At 37.1% G+C, this 21,037-nt stretch overlaps 3 protein-coding genes across 12 annotated transcripts in view; all 3 read right to left on the bottom strand.

The window, feature by feature from the left end:
• The window catches only part of plekha7a (pleckstrin homology domain containing, family A member 7a), a 101,129-nt gene extending 84,159 nt beyond the window's left edge, over positions 1-16,970 (bottom strand). For 7 of the 10 annotated variants that reach the window (XM_079620869.1, XM_079620876.1, XM_079620877.1 and 4 more), the window contains exons 1-3: positions 16,803-16,970; positions 16,618-16,694; positions 16,443-16,500 (exon numbers count right to left, since the gene is read on the bottom strand). In XM_079620869.1, coding sequence (XP_079476995.1) covers positions 16,443-16,500; positions 16,618-16,694; positions 16,803-16,885 — 218 coding nt within the window. In that variant the 5' untranslated portion in view covers positions 16,886-16,970. Of the gene's footprint in view, positions 1-833; positions 1,321-7,748; positions 7,925-16,442; positions 16,501-16,617; positions 16,695-16,802 lie in introns of those variants that run through there. The other 3 variants (XM_079620880.1, XM_079620871.1, XM_079620878.1) reach the window with 2 other exon arrangements.
• pik3c2a (phosphatidylinositol-4-phosphate 3-kinase, catalytic subunit type 2 alpha) overlaps positions 1-21,037 on the bottom strand; it is a 109,493-nt gene that overhangs the window by 45,748 nt on the left and 42,708 nt on the right. The window lies entirely within an intron of this gene.
• Positions 1-21,037, bottom strand: part of cd81b (CD81 molecule b) — a 123,544-nt gene that overhangs the window by 97,073 nt on the left and 5,434 nt on the right. The window lies entirely within an intron of this gene.

The following is a 21,037-nucleotide window of genomic DNA, read 5'->3' as shown; positions in this document are numbered from 1 at the left end:
AGGTTACACTGACGTTTTTCAGTCTATAGCAAGGGAAAGTGAACAGTAAACACATTATGCTGAGAGAAGTTGTTAAAGAAGCAACTCACAATAATGGGCATGGCGTAATTATCTCAATGCGGCTGAAAACAAAGCGAAGTGGAATAAAGCAACCCCTGCTGTGCCTCTGAAAGTACACAAAAAATATAAGTCAACTGAACTAACAGTAGTATTTCCACTGCATCATGAGAAATGCATCAGAGCCAAAAGCCTGCAATGAGTAAATAATGAAAGAACAATCTCTTTTTAAGCAATCAGGAAAGAGTTAGAGTTCAAAGTAAACACACTTGCAGAAGTATTTGCAAAGTACGTTGGAATGTTGCAGCTGGTTTTCAAAGAAATACAAAACCGTCATTTAGGAAGACAACAATATATGAAGGCATGCGGATTGTGGAGCACACTATACACCTTCACAGTGAGTATTTATGACATGTTTTTGTGCATCACGTGCGTCTCCCTTTCCACAGAACTCACTCAACTTGCCAGTTCAGCAGGACCTGTTGGAATTCCACAATGCCTTGACATAAATAAAGCAGTTCTCATTCATTCCCACCGCAGTGTAATCCCTGCCACAGACACACGTGATTTCGATTTAATCTAGTTTTATCCAACTAAAACCTGCCAAACGGTTTCAGCATCAACAGCCAGGCAGATCCATCCTGAAATGACCCCTCGGGAAGGATTCTGTGGACACTCCCCATTACAGGAAGAGGAAAACCAATGCGAAATGTTGCCAAAATCCTTCATCATTAACATTCAATGTGATCTAAAATAAAAGAGGACGGACAACCCACCTGTACGGTACATGGTAAAAGGGGTGAGCGGGATGAGGTTGGTATTGGTTGGAATATCCTGACTGGCTCCACATGTTTAATCCAAACAGCTCCAAACTTCCAAACGTATGACTGACAGCCCAGTTCTGTTGCTTTCAGTTCAATAGCAAAGTAAATGCAGGCTTCATGAAGGAGGGGAAAACAACGCAAGAAATGGAAAGAATCAGTCCGAGTAAAAGAAAAGAGTCCCGAGAAGAGCCCCAATGCAATAGTTCCCGAATCTAAATCTCCTCCATTTCTCAGGAGTGAGCAGCAGAGAGGTTTCAGAGCTCCGTGGACGTCAAAACACAGAGTAGGTGAAACCAACACGTTTCGACGTTGAAGCAGGCAAAGGCGTAAGCATCGTGATTTTGCTGTCTGTGTGGAGTCTCCTATCTCCGACGCTCCTGTTTTCTCATCAGCCACACACACACATACACACACACACACCAGTCTTCTGCTCTGACGTACCTCTGCACACACTCACGGGGAGGGGGGAAAGAGGAAGGGAGGGGTGAAAAGAGTGAAAATACTCTTTTTGAATCTCTGCCTGTCTCTGTCACAGGATGTGCAGTGTTGTTGGAGGGAGAGATAGACTGAGCACAGGACGGGATATATATATATCAATGAAAGAGAGAGAGAATGATCTGGAAAATGTATTGATCAATGAATAAATAAACAATACAGGTGCTCTTGAGTTCTGCTCGGAGAAAAAAAAAGTCACTGGCTGGGACCGAAACTGGAAATTGCTTCCACACAGAACGTGTTTTTGCAGTCCACTATGCTGGTTTTTCTTTCTTTTCTTTTTTTCAATGTAAACATGCATCGTAATTTTTTTATCAAAATGTCAAAACTCGATCTTCTGCAGAAACACACATATGCAGGGCATTGATTGTAAGCTAGCGTTCAGATCTGCCTCCATTCAATAAACAACCGATGGATAGAGTCAAATTCGTCTTTTTCAATAATCCATTGGACTTCATATACGTCACAACACATGAAAAAGATCTGTTACCTTGTTAAATCGAGACTTAAAAGGTTTAAATATAGAAAAAAGAAAAGTACAAACTAAAGTGAATAAAGTGTGAGTGGCATTGTAATCTCAGGTTCAATCTTCATGAGCCTCATGCTGGCAGAAGAAAGCGATCTCATTTAGGCCTTCGCTGGGGCTGAATGTGAATTTAAGTGAAGTGTTTGAAAGCTAAAACTTTGGCTTCACAAAGCAGAGATTAATAAGAGTACATATTTCATAGTCTGTCTCCTCCCAGATGGGATTTGTTTTTAGTTAGTGTCAGCACAAAGAAGCATTAAAATAACTCAAAATCCCACATATTCATTCCTGCTTTGTCAATTTTCAAGTTGTCAAAAAGTCGGCATGAAATGAAAATTCATCCTATCTGTTTTGGTAAATGCACATTATAGAATGATTAATCCATGTATGTTTATTTTTTAATAATATTTAATCAAAATGTCACAACTTCTTCTGGTGAATATGACAGATTTCTCTGGACTCCATTTAGTCCACTTAAGAGAATTATGGATATTATTATGAAGGAGCACATAGTCATGACATTCTTCAAAAAGAAATTAAATTACATGGGTGAGCGGGGTAAATGATGGCAGAATTTTTATTTTAAAGCTGCATGAAACTGAAGTTGTTTCACTTTCTTTCTTCCCTATTGTGCTGTATATTCGAGTGAAACGGCTTCTCGAACAATAAAAAAAAGATGTAGGGGCGGGACTTGACTTTCTACATCAGGAATTGATTGTATGGTTGTGGTTTGCTATTGGTGGATGTCATGTGAGTGACAGGTTGTACCGCCAGTAAACTTGATCAGAGAAGAGATGTCGCTGCAAACGGAAGGGGGATTTATTTGAATCAAAGACTACAGGGTCAAATTGATCAAAAAAACTAAAAAAAATGATGTTCACGGAAAATTATTTACAATAAATATTGCAAAAACAATGTCAATTTTTATATTTATTGTGACTAAGGTAACCCTGTATGCATAGGTGATCTTTGCAAAATCAATATTAGAAATACATTTGAAATTTTGTTTGAAATATCCTTCTTTTAAAGAGGACAGATCATCCTCTTCTCTATGTGCAATTACATGGAAATCCCTCCTTGGGGCATTGAAGGGTTGTCAGTGATTTATTTAAATCAGTGAGTAAGAGTTCGAGTAATGAGCTGCATTAAATAAGCCACGGAGGTTAAGCTGGCTAGCCAGTGACTGGCACAATTACGTGTCCTCCATCATACTCACCAGTCTCCACATGAGCAACTAGCTCATGATAACACATTGCAATACATGCAATGCATATGATTCCATATATCATGATGCAATATCCTAATTTGATCCCGATTGAATCTGCACCAAACACACACGGATTTTCCTTGAAGCTGTGCCCATGTTCATCACAGACGTGTGCGGTCATGTGATTTTTGAGTGTCTGGTCTGGTCAATGTTATCAGCTAACGGGAAGTGTGTGACTAGTGACGTACACACAGCTTATCGGCAGCACACAGCAGTCTGAAGAACATACAGTCATCAAAGTCAAGAGGACATCTTCCCTGATGTGTGAAGATTTGCCCTATAAATCTCACCACCAGCCTCTTTCTCTGTGTGTCAACACCGAAACCCAAGCTCGCTGAGTTATGACCTTCTGAGGACTATTCTGGTACACTGAACGAGTTCAGACTTGCAAGACATTATTAAAAGCAAAGTAATATGCCCCGATAATTCACAACAAATATCCTAATTTAAGAGATTTACATACAAAATCACTGCTAGAGACAATATTTGGGGTTTAAGACATTTGTCTCGAAACGCTAAAAAACGAATAAAACCACAGCAAGCTGCAAACATACACTATCGTTTAAAAGATTATGGCCGATATGATTTTTTTTAAATGTATTTTAAAGATGTCTCTTATGCTCAATGTGAGATATTACAAAAATTTAAAATAACTGTTTTCAAATATTTTAAAATGTACTTTATTCTTATGATGCCAAGATGAATTTTCAGCATCATTAGTCTCCAGCCTTCAGTCACATGATCCTTCGGAAATCATTCAAATATCCTGAATTGCTGCTCAAGAAATATTTATTAATGTTGAAAACAGTTCTGATGCTTGATATTTTTGTCGAAACTGACACATTTTTCAGTTTTCTTTGATGAATAGAAAAGTTCAAACGAACAGCATTTATTTGAAATAGTAACAGACTTCAACATTGCTAAAAATGTTTTTACTTTTGATTAATTGAATGGGTCATTTTACAGTCTGTGGTCATTGCTGAATAAAAATATTAATTTCATTAAATCTTGCTAACACCAAACCGTTGAACAGCAGTAGAGTAGCATTTACTCAACGCAAAATCAACACAGCAACTAAACATCTATATTTTAGTCAAAAAAGTATGGTGTATCTTACTACTGCCGTCTCAAGAGCATCTGTGAACCAGATATTTTATTCCAGATCTCAGCAGACTCACAGACCTTCCTATTTTTACACATCGTACTACAAGATAGCCTGCAGGTCTTAACCACACTATCACTGTTACACAAACACCAATGCTCACAAACTGTACAAGACAGAGAAATATTAGATAGCGCAATATCAATAGAAATTTTAAATCTGCTTAAAACGGAGAAGAAATGTGATTAAATCAAATAGGCCTTGACAACTGTCTTAAAACAAGTAACATATATTAATTTTCAACTTCATAATCAATGACTGAATTATGACTAAGTTTAATCTCCAAATGTAAATCTGCTTCTTCCCTGTTAATACAATTCTTTAAATAATATCATGAGACTGTGATATTATTCAGAATAAAATATAAGGTAAATATCTGGTGGGCTATTTCTCTGAAAGAACCTCATGATGTTCATGTTTTGATGCTGTGATGCATGTGACAGAACGACCCAATACTAACTTGTTGGAATTCATATTTTCTTTAGTGCATTCAGAATCCAATTTCAAAATGTCAAAGTTTTTTATTGAACCAGTCAATCAGCATCTTTCATTAAAGCTCTATTAACATCCATTACCTCCTTAACAAACAGTCACTGACCTAGTTAATCAAAGACATGGCATTTCAGTGTAATGGAGGTCAAAACATCAAGGGTTACATTTGAAACTACATATGGATGCACTAAATCAAAGTTTTCACAGACTGGACGAATCTTCATTTCACAGGCTTTGGACTTCACAGAAAAGCTGAAATTGGAGTAATCTCTGACTGTGAAAGGTGTCTGTGGGGAAGATTTCTTTCGGTGTGTGATGTAAAAGGCCCGATTTCTTCAGGCCAAACTTTGGGAAGAAAACACCAGGCATCTGATTCCTACTGAATCCAGATAAAATAGGCATATGCACTTTGGGATGTAAATTGTACTGTACAAATAAAAGACAGCATGTCTATCATACTGGAATTGGTCATATCGTGATAATTGATAATAGCAGAAAGTAAAGTAAACAACCTTTCAATACAATTTATTGGAAGTGACTTTATTTATAAGTGATGTTTTCAAAGCGCCAATGACATAAATGTTGAAAACTCTTTCATTTGCCTTTATAAAGTTTACATGACTTCAAAGTGCTATGGTGGAAACTGCTAGAATGCATATAGCAATCATGCACATTAGCACTTTACAACAGGGGTGTCCAAACACGGTCCTGGATCGCTACTGTCCTGCAGAGTTTAGCAGGAGTATCTAGTATCCCTAAGGCCGATTCGCTGCTTCAGGTGTGTTTAATTGGGGTTTACTTGGCCCTCCATCAGCAGGATTGGACACCACTGCTTTACAACGTATTGAATAGACCTTGAGGCACATAAACAAAACCTATCAGAGAGTCTACAAGTATGTATGATCAATATTTATTAGACCAGTGTTTCCCAACCCTGCTCCTGAAGGACCCCAACACTGCACATTTTCTTTGTCTCCCTAATCAAACACACCTGATTCAACTCATCAGCTCATTATCACATGGGTTAATGAGCTGATGAGTTGAATCAGGTGTGTTTAGAAAACGTGCAGTGTTGGGGGTCCTTCAGGAGCAGGGTTGGGAACCACTGTATTAGGCCACATTTACGAATAAACGAATATCCCCCCTCCCTCCGTTTTCAATAATAACATCGTGGACACAACCCGCATAAATACGCCGTTGAGCGCCATCATAACTATGCAAAACCTATGGGCGGCAGTGTAGGGAGAAGGATAAAGCCATGCAAGCCAATCAGAATCCTCAGAATCGACAAGAGAGAACCTAAAACCCTGTTTCTCCCAGTTGACATGGCAACACAGAAATCTCCACTTTAGCCGGAGTTTTTAGAAATAATCGTTTTCTGTGATAAAAACGGGGGTTTCGTGTAAATGAGAGGCCAAACCGCAGAGAAATATCTACGTCTTCCTCCCTTCGTGTAAACGGGGCCTTAGACTGACCTGAATGTTACTTTTGAAGGGAACTAATTTGTTTGTCAAGTGACCCTGTTTTTGTCACTGCAACTAATAGAAAATGTAACCAGAAAATATGAATACCTAAAACCTCTGTCACCACCTGCTTTTTTCTCATAACGTGAGGTTTTAAATCCAGTATTTAGCAGTAGTTTTAATACTTTGCCCTAATATATGAATCAGTACAACAGTGATACCCACCGGGATTTAGCCTAATGACTCAGAAACAATGAAACAGCCTGGTGCTATCAAACAGACTTCAAACAGCAATAATTATTAATAATTCATAATAATTTTAGGTTGGATATTCTTCCTATAGTTTGGTCTTCAAAACCTCCCTATGCACCGATGACACATCCCACCACGGCAATATTAATGTGCCGTGCTTCCCTGCTTTATCAAAGCGAATGTGAAGAAAATGACCTAAACATGACAACTTCTCGCTGGAACCATGTGAGGCCGTCACATCACTGCAAACATCAAGCACCAGCCGCTCTCTTTCTGTCCTCATTAAAGACTTAAAGAAGAATCTCGGATGAAAACGAGGGCTTGAGCAAACAAGAAGGGCAGAATTTTTACAGCACTAATGCTGCATAGCATTTTATCTAAAAAATAAATAAATAAAAAGTTAGATAAGGCTCTAAGAGATTTGCAAACAGGACATCAAATTAACAAGATCTTTGGCATTAGTTATGAAACTTAGTTGAAAATTGCAACTAATTATCAAAGACAATATGCAAATTAAGTTGTTTGCATTCCTGCAACATTTGACCGAATAAGTTAATATGATGCATAAAGCTTAGAGAAAACCTCATTAGTACTAGATTGGTTTTTTTTTTAAAGCCACCAAGTTGATACCAAATTTAAACAGCTTGAGGCCTTCTGATTGGCTGTCAATGCTTTTAATATTCATCAGCTGGAAAAAAATTTGAACTGAAACAGATTCCAAATATATCGTTCCTCTGTGTTAGTGTATAGCTATGGTGTGGACTTCCCTATTCTCATATAATTAGAATGATTTAAAAGTTATATAATTATGACTAAACAATACAGTTATTGTTATAATTATAGTTAACATAGCCGCAGTTGTCATAGTTAACATCCCATTCAAAAATGGTATTTAGCTGTTATATTATATCCAACCAAAACAAGGCATTTATCAATATTCACTTATCTGTATGCACCTGTGGCCAGTCATCTATCTCAATAACATTTATTGAATGGTGTCCAATCCTGTTTGCCTCTTTAAATAGTAACTGTAGACAGAATCAGCGGTCAAGTTCACTTCACTAGCACACTAGTAAACACTCCAAGAACCTTATGAATCTGTGTGTTTTGTATGTTTGTGAATGAGATACTATATTTTTAACTGATATACAGGGATGCCAAACTGCACCACATCCTCTAAACAGACCAGAACGGTGTCAGAGACATGTACCTGTCTATTGCGAAGATGACCCTGTCCGTCTCTGGCCATGCAACCTTGTGTCTGACCAGCACCGTCTCATGACCCGAGTCCCCTTCACGACCACAGCAGTTCCCCATTCCCGACCTCGTCTCTGTCCGTATATCTCCTGTCTCTGCCAGTCCGAGTCTGCCAAGGACGGACACACGATCTGATGCTGCGCCGAGATGCCAATGCTAATGTTTGCAGTGAGGGCGCTAGGGGTTCAGAGAGCCAACGCCTCCGGGTTTCACAAAGCATGCCTTTAGCTAGCCCAATCTGCCTCTCAATTTCTCCTTTGTCCCGCAGAACCCACTGAGTCAGAGCCACTGATATCCATCACAAGCAGACATGACAGAGAACACTGTTCCATAAGCATTCCCACAGTGAGACATCACAAACAATATCAAATAAGTGCTTAACAAGTGATATCAGGGCTCGACAATAAGGACTGCCCGATAGCGCGCAGATACTGAAGTGAATTCACTTTCACGTCTTCTTTTGCTTGAGCAGACATACACTAAATCATGTCAAAATGTCTGTATTGGCGAGTATCCTCAAAAACATAGTCTGGTGTGTCTTAAGTAAACAGTTGAGAATAAAACGCATGTGTAACAGTATATTGGATCTGTGAAGCTCTTAAAGGGACAGCAGCCTAATAAACCTGATGCTGTCTGTGTTTTTAATGTTAATCAAACAAGGGAAAGAAAAAAACTCTTGACTAAACAACTTTAATAAGGATTAATCTATATTTAATTTATAAAGTGAAGACAATATGCAGTGTTATTTTACATTCGATTATTAAATTTCTCTACCTGAAAACTACTGTTAGACAAACCTGAAAAGCACTGTTTATTTATATTTGTATGTTTGTTCTATTGTATTTATTTGTGCTATTGCTCGTAATTTGATTATTTGTTCTTATTTTATGAATGACAGTTTACTTAAAATGTATATGAATTAAGCTAGTAAGTTTTGGTGTCATAACCTTATTTATTAAGGTTATGGGTCAAAAACAACAAAAACAATAACTAGGCCTATTTTTATTTATTTGTTTTTTTTTGTGGTGGGGCCAGTGAAAATTTTGGCAGGGCAAGTAAAAAAAAAAATCCTTCAGGTTGAGCCTTGGATATGCTGTGAGAATGTTTTTTATTATTTATTTAATTATTAAGTAATATTATTTAATTACTGTAATATTTTTTTTTTACTGTATGTAATAATGTACTGCCAAAAGAGAGCATTTGAGGGTTTTCAATTCAGAAATCACCTCCTGTGGTCATCATGTGGAGAAGGTGACCTGATAGCTATAGGTGGAGTGTCCTCTACCAGCATCAGATATGGGACGAGGTTGAACAGATGGGAAAAAATCTTCTAATCAGACCCTCTCTTTCTCTCTGTAGGTCATTTTAATTGACTTGTCTTGCACAGCTATGATAGCAGCAAAAAATGACAATGCAATCAGAGAGTCTGTGGGCAATTCTGACAGTATCTTCAATCACAAACAAGCTAGAGTGATGATAGATATTTAGCTCAGAGAAAAAAAGCTTCCTCTGCAATTATGAGTCATCAACTTTTTGTGGTGTGATTGTTTGGATGTCCAGCATTTTTATCTGCCGTTTAAATTTTGCATGCCTAATGAATTTAAACTAGTAAAAAAATGTAACATTCTACATGTATGCATGAACATTATCAATATGTAATTATGTTTGAAGTATCTTTACTGAACTTTTCCCCCTGCTGTCTAAAAGATTGATGGCCAATGTATTTAATAAAATATGTACATCAGATCTTACCAGATATAATGACCTTATATCAAAAGATTGGTAGACAGCAGGCAGACGTTTGCTAGTTTGTGAGTTGAAAGAAAAAGTGCAAAATGTTTTTTTTAAAGAAATCTCTTCTGCTCACATAGGCTGCATTCATTTGATCAAAATACAGTAAAACAGTGATTCCTTTGATGGCAAAACTGATTTTTCAGCATTACTCCTGTCTTCAATGTCACATGATCCTTCAGAAATCATTATAATATGCTGATTAGCTGCTCAAGAAACATTTCTGATTATTATCAATCTTGAAAACAGTTGTGCTGCTTAATATTTTCGCAAAAACTGTGATAATTTTTTTAGGATTCTTTGATGAATATAAAGAACAGCATTATTTGAAATAGAAATGGTTTGTAACATTATATTCTAAATGTCTTTACTGTCACTTTTGATTAATGTAATGCATCCTTGCTGAATAAAAGTATTAATTTCTTTAGATAGCCTGAGAATCAGAAAAGCCTATTCTGTGTTTGCACACTGAGAATAGGCATTTTTTGCCAAAGAACATGTATTTATTGTATTCATCTTCAGTATTTTTGTTATAGCTGTATGTTAACCACAAGTTGTCAGAGTAATAGAACTAAAGAGCTGCTAAAGAGTTTGGTTTCTGAAAGGACTTTTAAAAAACCACTGAATACTCATTGTCTCCCAATATCCACATTTCAGAGCTTGCTGCAGTCTCAAGATTTTCTTCAAGAAGGTCACATGACTTCATGTCAAACAAGTGATAAAAAAATACTAGGTTCACATGGACTTCAACTCAAACGATGCAAGAATATTAATAAAACAAAAGAAGTAACTCTCACACTCCCTAGGTGACGGCGATGTGAGTCAAGTGTAACAGTAAAGACAGGATCTGAGAATCAAGTTACAAAGACATTGTGCTCGGTGGATTTCTCCCACTCTCACAGCCCGGAGGGCACATTAATATGTAATAGCTCAGGAAAGCTCACTCATTTTTATCCTAAAGAGATTCATTAATATGAACCACACTGAGCTGCTTGGCTCACACCACCCTTAAGGCCGAAAAAACATCCTAGTTTCATTTCCTAAGGGTCTGAGCTGTGCATGATTAATCATTTAGTTGCTATGGAACTTGAAATCAAACGCAAACAGTTCATAAAAAATTGATAAGATAAACCAAGTGTTTGTGATAAGCATGTTCATTGGATATGCTTCTGCATTTGAGCTGTGATATCATAACCGTATCATTATCATTATCAAGACCTGTTGAAAACCAAAACTGTGACTCAGCGTACGTTGTATTCTTTTGAAGTCCTAAAGCAGGATTCTCATATCCACCCCCTGCTGACTGCTAGGATAACTACAGTCTGGCTATCATCCTCCGACCGTTCACAAACCACACGAGGTGCACTGCACACTGAACAGATGTTTATTAGTCTGGCACAATATCTTAGGAAAAGTTGCCAGATTCATAGCATCGAAGATATTTAAGAGTTTATTTAAGGGATACAAACCTAAATTTAATCCGTTCATCATGTAAAGCGATCGAGTCTCTTCAGAAAAAAATGCTCAATATAAGTTTTACAAAATCTTTATGGACTTTTTGAAGCATCAAAGTGGTAGTTGCGTAGCTGATCTTAATTTGTGTTCTGAAGATGAACGAAAGTCTTACGGGTTTGGAACGACATGAGGGTGAGAAATTAATGACAGAATTTTTGGGTGAACTAAAACTTTAACCTAGAAGCAAATAGTTCCTTTAGTGCACAAGCACATTGCTTTTAACCAACCCCCTAACACAATTCAAACAAAGAGAATTGTAACAGAACACTTTCTGTCTAAATTAGTAGTTTTTGGACAGGATCATAGAGAGCTGATCAGTAATTTGTCTGTCTATACTACAGGCGAAAATGTTTTGTGAGGCAAGAAAATGTGCTTTAATCATTTTTTGCTTTATTGCATCTCGCCTGATGGGGAAATAATAAGGCCCATTCCTAATCATGCATGGAGAGAAGAAAAGAGCGCAGATAATGATCATCAGAGAAAGCTGGCCTATCTTGTTTTACATAACATTAGCCGGCTTATAATGGATCAGCGTAAACCAACACCAAGTGGGCCAAAACATTTTTATTTAATGCAAAGTAAACAGCTTTACAGCAAAGGTTCATGTAGCAGCAATAAGGTATTCTAAGTGGATTTTCAATGGATACAGTTCTATACTGTTTTGTATGGGGTTCAGGAAAAAAATTTAAGATATGATAGAAGGCATACTGTATGAAGGGAGAGAAGTATACAACCAATCAAAAGTTTGTTTTTTATTCAGGACGAACGCAATTAAATTATCAAAAGTGACAGTAAAGACATTCATAAAGTTAGAAAGAAAAATGCTGTTCTTTTCAACTTTCTGTTCATCATTGAATCCTGAAAAAAATCCAAACTTTATTTTTACCCCAAACTTTATGTGTTTCCCATACATATAGGCTTAATCTGTGGTGGCCCGTCACAATATCAACATCGACCGCCACAAATAGATTTTAGAGCATCCCGTTCATTGTGGCGGCCCGAAAATATATTTAAACTTCTCATAATACCATAAAAGGTCTTTAATGTCTTGTTTTACAAACTAAAGCGCGTTAAAGTTCAGGTACAAGTCGATGCATTGACTTCGCTCAAGTTGCACACTGAATATGGGTTGAAGCTCTTCATTTTAAACTCTTTATTCTACAAATGTGTACTTACATGCACTTACAGTGCACTTACCTAAGAAATGACTGGGTAATATAAGGTAACTACATGGCTTAAGGTTAGGTTTAGAGGTGGGTTCAGGGTTAGTTCCTAGTTATTACACAGTTATTGTAATTACCGTAATAAGTGCATCTGGCAGTTCTACCAGGTGTCTGAAAAGGACAATAAATGTGCAACGTTTCACAATGACAGCAACCCTAACAGCAATGACGATTTTAGCTTTCATTCCTCCCTAAAAGCCCAAACTTAATGTCCAAATCAGCGATCGTCATGTTGCTGAACTATAGGACAGGCTTGATAATAAAAAGAGTTATTAAAACTGCTACTTGTAAAAAAGTGAGACTTGTAAATCTCAAAGTAGTTTAGGATGCGGCCTATATTCCTGTCCTGTCTGTCAGTCATGCAATATCACAGCTTTACACGCATCCGGGAAACTGGTTTCCCCCGAGGAGAGCAACAACACTGGATTTATAGCAGCTGTGACAACGCACAATATGTGTGTGATGTGCTTCATCAAGTGCTGCCAGCATTTTACACATCTCTCAGACACACACACTCCTACGGTGCAGTCCTCGCTCATATCTCCCTCTGAAGATCATTCTTCAGCTTCTCCTTCTCTGGAGCTGGGAATGGAAAGGCCAGGACGACAATAATCGGAAAGGTGGATACTCTGACTGTCACAATACACTATACGTCAAATCCTGATTCAACACAACATTCCCTCACAGAAAATGCAGCTCACTTTCAGCAACTTATCAAAGTTAATGATTTACTTGATCCACAGGATCCCAAGTTTATTTCCTCTTTATTGCACAGGATTTACTGTTGCATGATAGGACACTCCTACTGCTGGATGTGGCCTGCAAAACTTTACAGACTGATTTAAAAGCAGCTTCAGAGTTACTGGATCAGTGATGCAAACTTCATCAAATATGAGAGTTCAAATTCTGCTGTAAAGCAGCTCTAAAAAGACAAAAATGTCATCATTCAGTTCAAGTCAGTTCAGTTCAGTTCAATAAATGTGTAAGGTTCATCAATTACGACTTGTGGTGAGATTAGATTAGAGAACAGAGAATGAATGAGAATGAAACTAAGATACATGTGGATTGCAATAAAGGTTTTAAACAGTGTAATATCTGCTACATTGGCACATGTCCTCTAGGCAGAAACGTGACCTTTCACTGAAAATGAATTCTGGTTACTTTGTCAATGCAAATTGCTGTATGTGTGATCCCTAACATCTTTTCAGCGGGTCTCCGTCGGCTTGTTTGGGTTCAGACGGCAGCGTTCACACTTATTCAAATGAACCGCACTAACAGAGCAATCACATCAGGGTTCGTTTTAATTCAACCAAACGTGCCGAGTGTGAACACAACTTAAATGAACGGCCAAAATACATAAGTTTTCTGTTTGCAGTTGAAAACGGAGTCGTGTGAAGTGAACGCCCCCAGAAAGATTCGTGTCTCAATTCTCTTCCATGGACCTGATTCACACACTTGAATGCTTGATAGATTCATAGATTCATTTCCCAAACACAAACAGATTCTGGTCTTTGCTTGGAAAGTTGGGTACAGGCTGTGGGACTAGGAGATACGACTGTTGCCAAAAACTTCTTTTTTTTTCAATCACACCAAATATTTTCAAAATAATTATTTAAATCAATCAATTACAATCCACATCTATCTTAGTTTCATTCCGCTTTGTGTTCCTGATCACACTGTACAGTGTCAGTCTACAGTATTGTATCCTGTTTATCTTTAACCACACAGGCTCCACCCATGCAAGATCCTCAAACAGACTGGCGTCATGTGATGCGTTTTGGATTTGTCAGCAAATACAGTTCTGCAGGCTGACTGTCTTTTTCTCTTCCATACTCAAGATTCAGCTCTGACTGCAAATATAAGATCATTACCTTTGTCCTGATCAACCACCAGCAGCTTAATACCAAATTCATCCCCAAATCAGAGCAAATCTAGATAGCCTGACAGTCACTCCCATTAGGTTTATTCAGAGTTTCTATTCTTCTATTAATTCTTAGGCCATGAGCCAACTCTGAAGATATGAAAAATCCCTGGAAGAGATTGAGACTCAAATGTAGAGCGCTACAAGCCAGATTGGGAATTAAACACACCGCACACAGATCCGATAGGAGATGAGGCCTCTATACCAGTGCAAACACCATGAAGCAGAGCAAGACAAGACAACAAGACTGGCACAAAGAGGATTTTTCCAAACACACTTGCAGTTTAATATAGCCAATGCCATATGCTGAAATTTCGCTGATGTGATCGCACCTTAAAGGAACACTCCACTTTTTTTGGAAATAGGCTCATTTTCCAACTCCCCAGTTGAGTTAAACAGTTGAGTTTTACCGTTTTCAAATCCATTCAGCCGATCTCCGGGTCTGGCAGTAGCACTTTTAGCATAGCTTAGCATAGATCATTGAATCTGATTAGACCATTAGCATCTCTCTCAAAAAAATGACCAAAGAGTTTCAATACTTTTCCCATTTAAAACTTGATTCTTCTGTAGTTACATCGTAAGACCGACAGAAAATTAAAAGTTGTGATTTAGGAAAAATATCGAAACTCTTTGGTCATTTTTTTTTTTAGAGAGATGCTAACAGTCTAATCAGATTCAATTATCTATGCTAAGCTATGCTAAAAGGGCTACCGCCAGACCCGGAGATCGGCTGAATGGATTCGAAAACGGTAAAAATCAACTGTTTAACTCTCGGGGAGTTGGAAAATGAGCCTATTTCCCAAAAAAGTGGAGTGTTCCTTTAAGAATCACTGATCTATAGTGTATCAGCAAATCTAGTGAAGTCCAGCAAACACATATCTGCATGTGAACCATTGGCAACTTCAAACATGCAATCCCAGCTAACAGGGATTGCTAACGTTCTCAGAACTTTGGCTAATGGTTCAGGTGCTCCTTGGAAGTTTTTTAATTAATTTATGAAGCACTGTAAACTTTATCGTTACATATTATATTGTTATTACAATGCTATCATAGTTTGTGCAGGGAATAAGCTTATTTCGATGAAAATAAAAAAATCTGATAATGTAAATCTAATGCTTATGCAATATATACCTATAAGTATTGTGGTATTCCACCACGTTTCTCAGACATGCCAGCAACTCATAAAAATCCGGGCTTAAAGAAAATCCCGAGCTTCACACTCGACTTTGTGGTGGCGTTCATGTGCGTTCAACTCATAAATACAATCTTTTCGACATGACTTGAACGCACCATAATGTTCTGGCAAAGTTATGAACAAACATTATTTTAGTAATATTAATAGAAGTTTTAGTTTTTAATAATGTTCTCAAAACGCTGGCACAAAAAAAACATTATTTATACATCTTTCGTGAAAAGTTATTTTCTGAAATGTTTTAGTTGGACGATCGTCTAACATTTATAAAATGTTACCGTACTACTTCAGAGACTATTCTAAAGTAACGGTCCCGTAACGTTTGCAAAATGATCAGATAGAATATCCCATTAACATTTGCATTACCCAGAATTTTGTTGAAAACATAAAAAAAAAAAAAATTACATTCTGAATTAAACTTTCAGAAATAACATTTTCAAAATTTAATGGGAACGTTAGCAAAACATATTTTGGTTAGGTGGGGTAGTATAAGATAAAAAAACAAATAAAGTATCTTTTTTATATTCAAAAAGTATGTAGCTGGCAAAATCGTAACATAATATATGTTTAGCATACAGCAAACGAGCATTTTCTATAATAGTTTTCAACACTTGCTCTAACTGTGTGTATTCTTTAAAAAGACTCCAGCACTGCACAGTATTTAGGTAACTTGGTTTTGAGTCCCAGACAACAGAGAGACTTGAACTGAAAACTCAAAGAGGTGTGTGTGTGTGTGTGTGTGTGTGTGTGTGTGTGTGTGTGTGTGTGTGTGTACACTTGTACACCTGTTCTGATCAGCAGACTTTTATACTTAAATGCCTGTCGACAAAGACAATAACTGTGTGTAGCTTACCTTTGATGACTCTCGTGCACAATTCTTAATATAAATTTTTCCCTGAACAGATGTGAGACCAAGCCCACTTATGACCTGCGTTAAACCTGTAATTCACCTGACGCACCACATGACCGTGCCAAGGTATAATTACAATAAACACATCCACTTACTCAATAAAGAAACTCGCTCCTTCCTTCGTGAAACCTTCCTCCCAACCTGAGGGTAGATCTAAGAGGCAAGAAAGACACAACGTTTGCGAAACTTTTAGCGTTCTGTTTTATACGCATATGCAACACGTAATAACATCTATAAAGCTAACGTAAATGGAAGCATGAATGCACTTACCGGATCGGATCATGTGTCCAGAATTGACAGGTTCTCCAGTAAGAGGATGAATCCAAGTGGTGGTGCACGACTCATCGCTGGCAGGAAAACAAACCACCTGTTAGCGATGCAATATAGGCTGGAAAACACTCGAACGCAATGAGAAAGAAATTCTTTCTAATGCAATAGTAAACATGTATCCTCACTCAGTGAAAAAGACCCTCCCGTCCCTGCACACCCCATAAGAGCAGTTCTCAGGTAAGGTGTCCCGCCGGAGCGGCGCCGCCATTATTCCCGTGTAAAGTCCTGTCTACCTCTCATTCTCTCATTCTCTCATTCCCTCCGCTGTCTGTCCTCCTCTAGCGATCAGCGCACGGGCAAAGGCGATTAAAGGGGAGGGCTAACTTTGCACTTGGCTTTCAGTGAGCAAGCTTGGCCGACAAAAAACATACATTCCTTACAGTAAAGACTATCGTCCTAAATAAACATAGAGATAATCATCGCTCGCGCTCTTGAGATAGGCTAACATACAATATTTGTTCTCTTTATTTTATTACAAAGACTAATATGTCTTTATAGTACCGAAAATGCTTATATATTTTTCTTACAATTTTAATACCTCGCAACCAGAATATAATGAAAATAAATGATAAAATAATGATACAAAATGTTTTAAATAAAATAAAAAATCCCTTTAACACATTCAGTTGACTATAAGTAACTTTAAGGACTATAAGTAAACTCAAAACAAATAGCTTTACACATAAAATAATTATGTTTGGTTACACATTATTGCTAGTTTAAATTTGTTGGGAAGGGCAGAAAACATATTGCCTATGTAATATGCCTATATGTCCACCACATATGGATATGGACAAGATCAATTAAATAAAAAACTAATACATTTGATCAGACTGTTCAAAGCAGCATCATGCTCTTGCCTTTTTCTTCTTCATGATCTTCACCTTGCTTGGACATGAAAACCTACCAGATGATTTATTATAAGGTCTATACATAAAGCTCAAATGTTCGATATAGTCGTATTGTGACACCTAGAGGCGTGTGAGTATAAAGCAAGTTACTAATTATGCCATTTCTGTTAGCTACTGTAGAATTGCTTAAATTCTCATAAAGTCTCATTAATACTCATCATGATTATATTATTCCCAGGGTGAAAATTATATTAGCTTTGTAGGCTATAATACTTGATTAATTTGAATTATAGAATTTAAAAGACCTATTATAACTTATGAACATATAATTTAATAACAACTAAATTATATATAATTTGGTTGTATTAAACTGCAACTTGAAGGCCTATACCTAATATGGGACATTTTTTGCATTTCAGACTTCTGTGACATATTGCAATGTGTAGCCAAAACATTAGATCCACACCCAAAAAACACACACAAAAACCAGGATTGTTTCCGAATCAAATCAAAAGAGAAAATGCAGATTACACATTCATAAAATAAATGATAGACATATTAGTGATATTAGCTTCCTAATGTGGGACAGTTGTGTCCCTAATGTGGGACCCTGAAAAGTCTATATGATAAAAGGCCAAAATCACCTTGATTCATGTAGTCAAATCTTAGTAAAAGTTAGTGATTCTCTTGGTTAAGGGTGTTTGAAACATGGATAATTAAACATCATAAGACAAATAATTCAATATTATAGTTTTTATGCATTTATTAAAAAGACATTAAGCAACTATTATGCCTCTGTTATGTTGAGAGTTGATGCATAATAGAGATAATCACAGTCAAAATTCCTGACTGTTCTCTAGATCATTTTACTTAACAACAAACACACAACCACAACAGGTAGGCCTTACATGCCATAGTCTATAATGTTTTGGGCACATACGACTTTCATCTTACATATCTTTGTTTACCAGTAAAAAAATAATAATTAGGCCTATTTGTGAGAGTCAGAGATGTTGTGCCATATTTCGACTTAAATGATTACCCCCATCCGCTCACTGCTAAATATCAAGTTCGAAGCTAAATGTTAGGCCTGGTTTCACAAACAGGGCTTAGATTACGCTAGGATTAGTTTAGTTTAATTGGGACATTACTGGTGTGTGCATCTTGAGACAAAACAGTGGCACACATATGTTAAGATATGTCAGTGCAAGTTGCTTTAGTTAAAACAGCCCAAACATCCAGTTTAGTCTGGGAGCCTTGTCTGTGAAACCGGATGTAGTTCAGACAATGGAAAAACATAAATGATGTAAACATAAAAAACAGATGTTATATCATGTAGTACGCAGAGATAGATGGAAACAGAAGATAGTCAATGGTGCCATCTTGTGGTGATTGTCATGCAATACATACAGCCAACAGTTGAGAGATTAACAATAATAATCTTTGAAATCAAGCTGTTTTATGCCGTGATTATGCATGTGTGCACATGTGTTCCTGTTACAGCCTGTGTGAACGAACAGAAATGCATGCAGTCTTTTTATTCAACATATTTTAGCAATTCGTTTTATACTTGGATGGCAGTCTGATTTTACTGCTAGGCTGTAAAATGAAGAAGATACTAAATGATTATTAAAATGATGATTGATGAAGTAATTGATGAAAATGAACATAATTACTCACACATTTCATATAAAATACATTCATTTTCTTTTAGCTTCCAAAGGTGAATGCTATACTATATATAAGTTTAAGGTCAGTAAAAATAATAATTTTACTTTTACTTTTATTCAGAAAGAACGCACAAAACCAATCAAAAATGACGGTAAAGACTTTTATTATATTACAAAAGATAATTGTTTCAAATAAATGCTGTTCTTTTGAACTTTCTATTCATCAAATAATCATGAAAAAAACTATAACAAAAATACTAAGCAGCAACATTAAACATTAAATTAATTTTAAAAAATACAAATCTCACTGCCCCAAAGTTTTGGACGGATTAAATTACACAAAAACACGCTTGTTTCACTACATTAGAGGACATTGAATAGACTTCCATTGATTTTATATCAGGTTAATTATATTTTCTATAAGCCCTGCCCCTAAACACACCCATCACAGAAACACTAGATTTAAATACAAACATGTTTCGGCGATTTATAAGCTCTAGTGAGGACCAGTATGCACACGCACGCGCACGCGCACACGTTGGGTTTCCATGTTTTATGGGGACTTTCCCTACTGTCTATGGGACTTTCCATAGTAATAATCTTGTTGTTTTTTACTGTACAATTAAACTGTATATTCTACCCACTAACCTGTTAGATTTCTCTATATTTGGCTGAGCAGTCGTTTGAGTGGCTCGCCAATGTATTCGATTTCTCTAATTCATCAAATAAATTATTGTGGGGATAATAATTTATTGAAGGTAGTAGTGTAGCACAGTTCTTCAGCAGCGATGCTAGCATGTCGGCCTTCTAAGAATCTGAACCCAACGTTGTCTGTGTGAGAGAACTTAGGCTACATGAAGACAAAATGGCTAACGTTACCTGTACAATAGAAAAATGTTAGGACCTCCCACAGGAGATTGATGTGCAATGCAATGTTGTTTCTTTGACATCCACACCCACAGGTTTCTATGGGTCATACGTCTGTACGGGGCATTAGCTTCACACCTTTACACACACAGAGTTTGAGGTAGGCTACAGTCACAATGTAAATGCATGAGACTAAAGATGACTTAACATACACATCATCAAACCTACCCATCACTGAAGAAAACCTACATTTTTACATTTTCAAAAAAACATAACTTTGTATGATTTATAAGCCGTTTTCCTCATTGGGATTAAAAATGTCCCCACACGGACAAGGATTTTGGATATTACCATTTTTGTGGGGACAAAATAACATGAGTTTACCAGGAAAGGACAGGACACACACAAACACACTCACTCACACAAAACAAATACTAAATATCTCCAAAAAAAGATTTAATGTATGCAGGCCTCTCACTCACATTCACAAAATGGCTCTGAAGCTGCTGTAACTCATTTGAATATTCAAATATTTTTACATATCAGGCAGGGAAGCATGAGCATTTGTAATGATTCATGTTTTTAACCACTGGCCATGCACATTATCGAGATATTCTGTACCAATTCAACGTGACTATAACGTGATCCAGCTCAAATTTCTCCCTGAAACATGCGATGTGTCCGACTACCTTTTTGTGTGTGTCTCACACACTGTGGCTGCTGATTGCTCTATTGCATCAGACAGTCAAGCGCTTTGTAATTGTGACTCCAGAGATCCCCCTTCTCAAGCTTTGGACTCTCCAGGATGAGTAATAGAGGCTGGCCGCCCTCCCACAACACACCAACCCCTGCTGCAATCATATGCAATCCTCTCACTGCCAAATACTGCTGTGCTTGGTTGCTTGGAGACCGGGGTCACCTGGGTGAAGGCACCTTAGGAGAGGAACACACCACATGCAACTACCAGCTAAC

The sequence above is a fragment of the Phoxinus phoxinus genome (assembly GCF_949152265.1).
Source record: "Phoxinus phoxinus genome assembly, chromosome: 8".
NCBI lineage: Eukaryota > Metazoa > Chordata > Actinopteri > Cypriniformes > Leuciscidae > Phoxinus > Phoxinus phoxinus.
This window is presented reverse-complemented; position numbering and strand designations above follow the sequence as displayed.